The sequence below is a fragment of the Hirundo rustica genome, chromosome 17 (genome assembly GCF_015227805.2).
Source record: "Hirundo rustica isolate bHirRus1 chromosome 17, bHirRus1.pri.v3, whole genome shotgun sequence".
Taxonomy (NCBI): domain Eukaryota; kingdom Metazoa; phylum Chordata; class Aves; order Passeriformes; family Hirundinidae; genus Hirundo; species Hirundo rustica.
This window is the reverse complement of record NC_053466.1, coordinates 8,944,053-8,955,304: the sequence shown is the minus strand read 5'-3', so window position 1 is coordinate 8,955,304 and position 11,252 is coordinate 8,944,053. Positions and strand designations below refer to the sequence as shown.

Sequence of the window (11,252 nt, the reverse complement as noted above, 5' to 3'; positions counted from 1 at the left end):
CCTGATTGTTTCTATCAAGCTTTAAAAACACAGTTCATAGAGCAGCGGATTCATTACAAATATTTTGATTGTTCCCTGAAAGAAAAACATGCAACTTTCTTCTTCATAGAGGAACTGAAAGGAGTGGTTTGTTGACTTCTTTGTGGTGCTTTGAAATTTGTGATTCAGTGCACTTGTGAAACGTTGGTGATGGTGGTTTGAAATAATTGCAACTCAAAGCAAGTAAATCTACCCAGGCTGGAGCACTGGCTACCTCTTACAGCTGAAGTGAGCAGTCATTTCTCACCTGGAAGCCACAGCTGAGAGGTGTTTTGGGGCAACCGTAGTTTAGCTTGAACTATATTCAGCTCTTGGCTGAATTTAGTGATCCAGACAAGACGTGTTGAGGGCATTTCTTTCTCCACAGCAGCAGCTGCTTTTCTAGCACTGCTTTTCTGAGATCCGAGCTGGTTTTGCTGAGATTCCCTCACTTGGACTTGCGCTGGCCCTTAAACCCCAAGTTCCTGCTTTGGTCCTGTTGTAATGTTGAGCTGAGATAGCCCTCTCTCTCTTTCTTTGGCTGAGAAGAGCTGAGGCTGGAAGCAGCTGGGTGAACTTTTACCAATTTGGTTGCAGTTACTTGCTGTGGTGTTGCTGCTCCTCCATCAGCAGCTCCCTCCCCAGCACCCAGCTGGCCACGGGCTCTGCTCAGCCCTGAGGAAACAGCTCCCCTGGCAGCGTGCCTGTGTTTGGGGCTTCACTCTGACATGTCATAGCCTCACACGTTGCTGGGGAGGTGTTGGAAAGGCACCGCAGCCTCTCTCTGAGCGGTGCTCTTTAAACTTTCTACTGATTAGGGGCCTTTTAGCACTCAGCTGGCTTTTCCTAATGGATTTTGCCTTTTCATTGAGACTATTTTTTTTTTGCAGGCGTTGCCAAAGTAAACAGTCACGGATGGCTATTTGGAAAGCAGGGGAGAGAAGAAAGGGACATAGAGTCAGGACTGGTCCAAATGTGTCCAGACAAGCACGGTACATCAGCTGATACGCGTTGGGGGCCAAGTGCTGCCAGAGTTAAAATCTCTGGGAAAAGGAGTCCATTTGTTGAGAGACAGGCACAAGAGATACAATTGCAAGGTCTTCTCTTGGATCAAAGGTGCCATGCCTGAATTCTTAAGCCTTTAAGGGGAGCAGGGTGTGAGGTTGGCATTAATCAGCCCCCTTCTGATTTATTTCCAAAGTCTTGAAGTCAGAGGAGGTGTTTGAGTAATTCCAAGCTTACAGAGTTCAAGCATATCAATCCTTCACTGCTCTGAAGCAGATAATTTACCCTTCAGTCAGCTCACTGTGTGGGAACCTATCAGGCACTGTCCTAAATGAAACTCCCTTCCTCTGTGCTGTTCTGGTCAGTGGAAATCGCACATCACCGCAGAAGTTCAGAATTTGGTCCAGGCCAGCAAAGAAAACTGAGTACAGTGGCTCTGTCCTCACCTGGATCAGTGTGCCTAGTACTTATGTGTAGGCCCTGGATGCACTGCAGAAGTGTTTTAGGGATGTAATACATTTATGGCCTGCATTTTTATTAGGTTCTGAAAAAAGTTGTCCCAGATTTTACAGTTCCATCTCTGCTGCCTTGACACAAAGTACAAGAGGAACAAAGCAGACCTTTTGTGTAGGAATATCTTCTTTCCCTGTCCCATCTCTGCACTGATTTGCTCCTTAGTTCAGCCAGCTGCTGCATGTCTGCTCTTCTTCCTCCCCAGATTAACTACAAGAGTTCAGACTTTCCCCCTTCTGCTGGGACTTGCTCCTTGCTGGAAGCTTCAGCTTTGTTTCATCTTGCACAGCAGTGAGGGTTCACCTGCCTCCTTCTGGTCAGATGAGCATAACTCACGGACAGAGCTTGGGCTACTGACAGCTAGACCTGATCAGATGTCTCAAGTACTTAGGACTCCTGCAGCCTCCTCTCCGCGCAGCAGAGTCACCAGAATGTCCAGGGGCAGGCTCTCATGTGACTTTGATCCATGCCAGGGATGGATTCCAGATGGATACTTCCCCGGCATTGGCCTACAGGCATGTTTCACACAGCATTGATGGGGTGTTAACGATGCTAAAATTTCAGCCAAGCTCCTCAGACATGCTGGGTTGGGAATGAGGAGAGGAGTTCTTTAATAAAAACCTGATGTAGACCCCGCACTTTTACCTGTAGTGCAGCCAGAGGAGCCGTCAGAGCACCTGGAAGAGGAAAGTGAAGGTGCAGCCCCTGCCTGTTACCAACTTTCTGAAGCACCGATGGATCTCGGCATTTCCCAAGCCTCTGGCTGGAACCGGGGCCTGGGATGAAACCATTTCTTGGAAGGTGCCAGGTGGTGTGCAAGTGGTGGCTTGATCCTGTGAGATCTGGAGGAGATTTGCCACTGGGAGCTGCAAGGTGGCCCAAGGCGAGGGGAGCTGAGGGAAGGATCCCATGGAGCTGTGGCTGCAGCTCTGCCTCCAGCTCCCCACAGAGCCTGTGGTGCCCTGGGACACACACAGAGCTCGGGGCAGTTCTGGGAAGGGGCTCAGGGTCTGCTCTCCCTTGCCCTCAAGTCCTGCCTGATCCCTGGGGTGGGGACATGCCACAGGCAGAACGGAGCTGAGCCATTGGGGTGAGCTTGGGTGCTTGAGTGGCATTACCACACTCCTGCTGGGGCCATTTTTGGCTCAGACATCCCACTTCTTTTCTCCTGAAGCGAATCATCCTGGTCTGTATCCTAGTTTAGAGGCCATTCCAGATCTATGTGTTTGGCTTAATTTTTCACGTTTTGTGTGTCTGTCTTACTATGAATTCTTTCTGATATTTTATGGACGGTCCTACAACATTCTGGGATCTTTATGTAAGTCTTTGCAGAAGGTTTTAGTTTTTGTTGTCGTAAATAATTTTATATCATCTTGACTAAAATTTGTAAATTAATGCTCTGCATTCTGCTGCCTGAGAGCCTTAAAATGAACCAGAGCTCTAGTGAGCCAGTGACATTGATTGTTACACAGACAAAGAGTAGCAAAGCCAACAGTTTGCCCAAAATCCCACATCAGTTTGGGCAGCTTTAGAGTTTTGATCTTTCCTCTCCCCTCAACCCCTTTAGCATGCCTTCCTTACTTGCTTATTAAATCTGGAGCCGTTCTTCCGATTAACTGCACCCTTAATAACTGCAAAGCCATTGCTCAGGAGGCTGAAGGGGTGGGCAGTAGTTGCACAGAAACCTGGAACAGCAGTTCCATTCCATGAGCGCTGGCCTCGGGCACTGTGAGGTTATGCATTAACGGAATGCCAGTGCCCCTCACCTGCACGCCACCCTGGGCTGCTGTCTCTGAGTGTCCCAAGAAACAGGGATCTGGGGTCGAGGAGCCCCCAACAACAACATCAGTGAATTCCCTGATTAGGAATGTCTAGACTCTACAGCAAAGGATTTGTGCTTCCTGAATGGACAGGGGACTCATCCAAGTCACCTAAATTACAAAAGCAGAGAGATTCTGAGAAAATTGGTATCTACATCCTCTCAACTTCTGACTGAATTTGTTTAACTGAAGGTTATGTATTGGGGAACGGGATGCTCACTTGTGTGGGGTATTTCTTTTAAATAAAAACAACATTTTACTAGTGAAAAAAGGCCCAACATCAAAAAACAAGTTTGCAACAAAGTGCAAAGAAATGGGTGAACAGGAGATGATGAGGGGAATCTCCAAGCAAGGGAGGGTTTTCCTCTGTCCCTCTCTTGCTGCAGGAGCAACAGCACAAGTCGTTTTCCACTTGGGAACAACTCCCTGTTGTTTACAACTCAAGTCACCCTGAGACCAGGCTTGGACCATCCAGGTCCTTTTTCTGTCCCTTGCCTGTCACTGGACACTCAGGCGGTGCAGCAGCATGTGGCATTGCAGCATGGGGCACTGCAGCTTTGGGCACTGCAGCATGGGGCACTGCAGCAGAACCCTTCCCCACACACCGCAGCCTTACAGGGGGAAAGAAATCCAAGGGCAATTACTTGTAACTGAATTGTTGCTGAAGCCCGGAGCCCCGAGAGCTGCTCACAGCATCGTTCTTTTAGCACTTCCATGGGCCATTACCCTGCTGGGATTAAGAGCCCCCTGCCCTGCCATGCGCACCCTGCCCCATCACCTGCCTCTCCCGGCCTGTCTTTTCCCCAGGCACTAATGAAATTACCACCGAGACTGATTACAAGTGGGGTGGAGCACTTTGACCAATGAACCCACACCTGCTCGCGTGGTTGACCTTTAATGATCCAGCTCTGTAACTCCGCAGTTTAATTTGGTTTTTTAAAGCCCGGTTTAGGGAGAAGCCGGTGTTTCATTTGCCATCAAAACATGACCCCTGCTGGAGGACCAAGGATGTGACTTTCAGCTATTCATGGACAACCCCGCACAGAGAATGGCATAGATGTGATTAATGTGACGTGATACAGCTGTCACTGGCTGCAGGAAATCAGACAACTAAAAAGGGTTGGCTTAAAAAGACTTCTTAAAGTATTCACCCAACTGCAAAGGTAAAAAAGCTTTTCTGGCTATTGTTTTTGGTTGATGGGTTAGCTGGTTGGTTGTGGTTTTGGTTTTATTTCGGGGTTTTTTTTCATGGTGGGATTGTGTTTTACAGAATTGCAGGAACCAGTGAGCTTTTTCTGCAGGACTCTGTGTGTGTGCATAATCCTTTTTTAATAGGGGTTCTGGATATCAAATCTTTTGGCAGAAAGTTCTCCAAACACTTGTAGTAGCAGCAGTGCATTTGAGAATGTAGTTTGTTCCTAGATTTATACCAGCCTGACATTTTCCCAATGGCAAAATATTTAAATAAAAACAAAGAGAGTGTCAGGCTGGTAGGAGTTTTTTAAACATATGTCTAATTTAGTGTGTAAGGAAAATAAATTCCACTTGTGAAGACCCTAGGCCTGCCCTGGTTGCCACGTGGGCTGCGGCAGTTCCCTGCTGGCCTGGCTGTGTCTTTTAAAAGAGCCCAGCTGGAGTGAGCATCACTGCCTGGGGAGCAGCTGATGTTGCTGGGTAGATGACAAAGGTCCTGCAGGAGCAGGTATTGCTGAAATGAAACATCTGTCCGACAGGAAAAGGTGTGTGTGCCGTGGGAAGGAACCCACATTCCTGGGATGTGAAAGCAGAGGATGTGACTGGGTACCGGGGGTTGGCTAAGAACTGAGATTTGGGGCATGGTGAAGGTGTCAACAGCAGATGCTGCTGCAGGATCCTCAAAGCCAGGTGACAGTGGCAATGGAAGTGGACTAGAACCTGTGGACCAACCAGAGGGAGCTGGTGATTTCCAGTGGGTGTTGCAGGACACAAAAGATGTTCCTGTAGGAAGAGTCCTCAGCAGTGCCATGTCCTTCTGGTTTGCTGCAAAGGGGGCCCTTGTGCTAAGCTGGTTTTTAACCATGATTCTGAAAGGTTTCAATAAGCAGCTCTTACAGGGAAAAGCTGATGTTTGTCAAAGAAAGCAGCATGTGCTGTATGGTTTTGGCTTCTATCAGCTGTACTGGATATGTGTGTCCATGGCTGCAGGGGCTGAGAGGACCCAGTGTGCTCGTACAGAATGGCTCAGACCGGAGCCTGCCCTGCCCAGAACAGATCTCCCATGGGATCCCAGCACAGACAGCTCAGGGCAGCCTGAATTCCCAGCTGGCCCTACAGAACTGGGGCCATCTCCTTCCAGGCCTCTGCAGAGTATTTCAGGTTGCAAACAGCCCTGAGGGGTCCCTATCCCGTGGGATCCCCTGGTAGGGAAACAGCCAGTGAAGCACAAACCAGGGGCTGCCACATCAACTTTTGTCCAAGGGTTAAGGTTCAGTGTCAAAATAGGGAAGTGAAAGCTGCATAATCTTATAAATCCTGCTTTGTTGTCAAAGACCAAAGACTTCCTGTTTGGGGATCCAGGGCTGGTTCCATTTCTACTGTAAATGGTGAGAGACTACCCATAAACCTCATGTTTACTTCACAGTTTCTAATGCTTTCTACATGTGCTGAAACAGCTTTCAGGTGGCCATGACATTTTGTCAAAAATAGAGATGGCAGCTGAGAAGGGAAAAGTAGTTTAATGCCAGCTTAATATTAAAAAGCATTTTCTTTATTGGAGTCCAAGAGCTGAGTCCATCACTACAGTGCTGCACACATTTGTTGTACATATTCCATAATAGTTACAGATCAACTGAGATTTCAGTGTTTTCATTCAGTTCTTCCTTACAGTCCTGATGGAATGGAGTATTTAATTGGTAGGTTTTGTCTGTGAAGCCAATAAATTAGCCACAAAGTAACCTCCATGTAACAAAAACTGCTCTAGCATAATTCCAGGTACTTGCAGCTCTCACAGGGGAGGACCAAAGTGCAGCTGTTCTGTACAAACTTGGACAGGGTAATTGAACAGTGTCATTTAGAACCATAATTTACAGTAGTACAGTGAACTAAAAGATACAAGCTTGAAAGTTTTTTTTTTTAAAGGGAACATCTTAGGGACAATTTCTGTAACTATCTAAATTCAGAACCAAGATGCACCAAAATTCAAGTGGACAAGAATTAACAACTACTGAGGAAATCCCAAATGGCCATTAAAGAGCTGTCATGGGTTAGTATGAAAGGAGCAGCAGTTCCTCCATCCAGTCACTGGAGCTGTCAAGGGATGCTCATGTGGGCTCCAGCTGTTACAGAAGATGTGTTCTTTCAGGATATTTTGTTAAGGGAGCGAGCCACAAAGATAAGCTGTGAAACACTTGGGGTCGGTAGAAACTTCCCCATCCCCTTTTGCCAGGCAGTACTGCTGTAACAGGGGCTGTCCCTGCAGCCTGCGATGGCACAGCTGGATCCAATCCACACATCTGGGCATGGCACAGCTGGATCCCTCCCCACATCCTGGCACGGCACAGCTGGATCCAATCCACACATCCCGGGATGGCACAGCTGGATCCCTGCCCACATCCTGGCATGGCACAGCTGGAACCCTGCCCACATCCTGGCACAGCACAGCTGGATCCCTCCCCATATCCTGGCATGGCACAGCTGGATCCAATCCACACATCTAGGCATGGCACAGCTGGATCCCTGCCCACATCCTGGCACGGCACAGCTGGATCCCTGCCCACATCCTGGCATGGCACAGCTGGATCCAATCCACACATCCAGGCATGGCACAGCTAGATCCCTCCCCACATCCTGACATGGCACAGCTGGATCCAACCCACACATCCCGGGATGGCACAGCTGGATCCCTCCCCACATCCTAGGATGGCACAGCTGAATCCAATCCACACATTCTGGGATGGCACAGCTGGATCCCTGCCCACATCCTGGCATAGCACAGCTGGATCCAATCCCCACATCCTGGCATGGCACAGCTGGATCCCTCCCCACATCCTGGCATAGCACAGCTGGATCCAATCCCCACATCCTGGCATGGCACAGCTGGATCCAACACCCCCCACACATCCTGTCATGTCACAGCTGTTCATTAAATGTCATTTTTGGCAGGTCTGTTTGGGAATGACTCTGCTAAACCCAGGGTGTCTCGCTCTGAAGAGACCTGGGTGTCCAACAGTCCAGCCCTGCCCACAGCAGCTACCCTTAGCACCGAATTCAGTTAGCACAGAACCCCAGAGTACCCTGAGCTGGGAGGGACCCACAGAGTGCAGCTCCTCTGGGAAGCCCGAGGCCACGGCTCCGGTCCCTCCCCAGGGCTGTGCTGCAGCCCTGTCCCTGTCCCTGTGCAGGGAGAGGGGCCAGGCTCCTCCTGGAGACTCACCTGCTGCACATGGAGAAGTTCAGCCAGCACTGATGGAGCCCTGGCTTTGGAGCTGCCCATGGAAAGCAGCCGCTGCTCCTGTGGCTCTGGATTATCCCAGGCTGCCCCCACCCACCGTTCCGGCAGGATTTTCCATCACTGACACCCAATGTCCCCTCACAACAGCCACGGCTTGAAACATTTCGTTCTGGTTCCATTCGCGTCCCTGGATCTGCACCTTGCAATTCCTTCACCGGGCATGCCAAAACTCAGAGCTCAATAGAAGAAAAAAACTCCACCAACAGTTTCAGTAATTCAATAATTTATTCATCTAAAAAAGTGTGTAAAAGTATATAGCTCTCATCCACAAGGTATATATGAATGACATTTAAAATGGAGGTCTTTTATTATTATTGTTTCTTTTTATCAAAGTCTTTTTTAGTGTATTGTACCAGCGATATACTGTAGATTTAAAATGAACTTCACATTTTTTTTTGTTTTCTTTCAAATTGTCGGCTATATATAAAAGAAGCTCACTGCAAAATGCTCAGAGGAAAAAAAAAAAAAAAAAAAAAAGGATAAAAAAAAAAAAAAAAAATTCAGAACTCCCCAGAAATGTACAGCTTTTACATTTAAAAAAGGTTCTGAAATATACATACAAGCATGCTGGACATTCCCCACCCTCCCCCTTTAGCCCAAACAACTGTAATAATAATTCTGATTTAGGCATGATTTTCCAAAGTTAGAAATAAAAAAAAAAAAAATAATAATAACTTCACTCTGTAGGAAAGCCAGGGCTTGTACATTTCAGATTAATTCAGTAAAAAACTCACAAGTAAAATAATGCATATTTAAGAGAAATATTATACAGAACTTTTCACACTGAAGTACATAAGATTTTTCTTTAAAATCTATTGCCATTCATTTATTTTGCACAAAAACGTATAAATATGTCACCAGCTTCTCTTAACTTAAAAAAATTAAATAAAAGACACCAGATGAAAACTACTCCTTGCTGCCCTTTTTTTTTTAAATTTCTAATTTTTGCTTAGAACCAGGTTTGTGGGGAAGAAATGCCCCTGGATAAAAACGGCCCATTTAAAAACAATAAGCAAAATAATAATCCAAAGTTCAGATGAATCCTGGGAACAAATAACCCCCAAATGGTAAAAGATTACAAATGTCTACTTTACATTTTTTTCCTCCCCAAGTTAAATTTTTTATACAAGTTTACAATCTTCATCTTTTTATGCTCTTCAAAAGGCCTTGAGAATTTTCTTTTCTGATTAAGAAAAAATAGTACTGCAATATTTTTAAAGTCAATTTTACACTGTACACATTAGATACAAATGGTTTGATATCAGATTTTTTTTTTAACCTATACATTGCAAAGAGGACATCCACACGGAGGGGTGGAGCAGGGAAGGAAATAATCCATTTACAGGTTCCTCTCCTGCCTTCACCTTCTCATTACACAAGCAATTTTTTTTTTTTCTTTTATTATTTTATATAATTTGTTTTAAATGTTACATTATCTCAAGAAAAATACTTTTTAAAATCATAGAATTTCATTTTTTTTAACCAGAACATGAAAGTCTTTTGGAAGAACTCTAAACTTGGTAGTTTTTCTTCACAGCCAGGGGAGGGGTGACCCAGCCTGATCCAAGTGCCTGACCCTGGCCCCCTCCTGCTGCCCAGTGCACCCCCAGAAATGAGGGAATGGGGCTGGAATAGGACCCCCTTGGAGCCTGGAATGAAGGAGTCATAAAAATACTTCAATTAGCCATTAACCTTCCCAATGGCGATCATTTCACTAAACAAAGTAACTTTGCCACCACAGTGGTGTAACTTCAAGTACTAATTTAATGATATAATTTTTAAAAATTATTTCTTTGAAATAATATTCCTATAGTCAGAAAAAATACACCAGATTTGTGACTGATTTAGTGTAAACAAAAACCATACTTTTGGATATGTACATGGACGAGTCTGCCCAGAATTAAAGGGCGACTTGGCTTTCAGTAAATACTTTTCTAGCATCACTAAATTTACTGGAAATATATTTCAATCATAGCTCTACAATAGATTAATTTATCACTTTCCACTTGCCCTGATACTGGGCTTTAAAGTATTTTTCCTCCCTACCTCCCTCTCACTCTTCTCCCTTAGGTAGTGTTATCCTTCATTAAACACTGGCCCTTCCTTGATTTAACCAGGCTAAACACAGGGGAGAATTCTTTAAAATACAAGATACCCTTACCAGAACACGCTTCCCTTCCCAGACTTTGATTGTTATGAGCTTCACTTTTGACTTCCAGGTCAGAAGAGTGAGAGGTCTGTAGATAAATAACCCTACAGTGGAACGGAACTGGATTTTTAAGGTATTTCTACTGTTCCTGGTCCTTTATAATTTAATCCCTCCCCTCCCCAAACCTAAAAATAAATAAAGTATCTCCAGACCATTCATATCTACATGGACAGGTAACAAATGCATGCATTCATCCCAATCCACTCTGACAGGAACTCCAGGTAGACAGAAAACTCCAATATTTATACAAGACTACAACTGTGTGGTTTTGTGTTCGTGGTTTTTTCCTCCTGCAAAGTCCCAGTTTATGACAATTGGACAACGAAACACCCAAACTGGTCACTACAAGGTGGTTTTCACTCGCAGGGCTGACACTGCTCGTGGGTCTTTATCAGTTCCTAATGCAAAAAGATCCCGTAGTCTTCCTTAAAAAAATAAAATATTAAAAAAAATAATCACGCTGACCAGTCGTTACCGAGCCACCAAACTAAAACCGGCTTGAGGTTACTCTGTGTTCACTGTTCTTGGATGTTCCCAGATTTTGGACTGAAGCTGCCAGAGATGTTAATGGGTAGTTTAGTTTTGAACACTGCAGAATTCACGTGTGCTTTTGGAGGAACAGAAGCACAGCGCAGGACTGGTCTGAAGAGAAGCAAACGGAGCTCTTTGCAGGTGGTGGCACGTTCCCGGGCGGAGGGGAGAAGCAGCCAGAAGAACAAGTGTTCGCGTGAGTCCTACAGGATGTTCATGATGGCGTTGTAGAGCTGGGTGAGCACCACGAAGTGCACGGGCAGGCAGGAGCTGCGGTCCTGCGTGGCCGGGTTACACGTGAGCCAGGACAGGGCGTTGTACTGCTCCAGCACGAACCTGCACAGCGAGGCACAGACATCACAGCCTGCCCCGGGGGCTTAACGGGCTCTCCTGGACCCACACCCCGGCAGAGCTGCCGGTGTGCTGGCAAAGGAGGAACCCCACTGACAAGGAGGGGTTAGCTTTGCTATGTCTGGGCTATTTGCATGAAGGCCCAAACACCCACGGATCCTGGACTCACAGTGTTTCAAATGCCACTGCTGTCAAAGCCTTGGGGATTGAACACCTCCCTGGGCACCCTGTGCCAGTATTTGCTCACGCTGTTCCTGTATCTAATTGAAATCTCTCCTCTTGTAACTTGTGTCTGTTGCATCTCATCCTTTCCCTG

The 11,252-nt window shown here is 46.2% G+C and overlaps 1 protein-coding gene across 4 annotated transcripts in view; it reads right to left on the bottom strand.

The window, feature by feature from the left end:
* Positions 1-8,061: 8,061 nt before the first annotated feature.
* MED13L (mediator complex subunit 13L) overlaps positions 8,062-11,252 on the bottom strand; it is a 168,797-nt gene continuing 165,606 nt past the window's right edge. For all 4 annotated transcript variants that reach the window (XM_040080439.1, XM_040080440.2, XM_040080442.2 and 1 more), the window contains one exon: positions 8,062-10,921. In XM_040080439.1, coding sequence (XP_039936373.1) covers positions 10,789-10,921 — 133 coding nt within the window. In that variant the 3' untranslated portion in view covers positions 8,062-10,788. The remainder of the gene's footprint in view (positions 10,922-11,252) is intronic.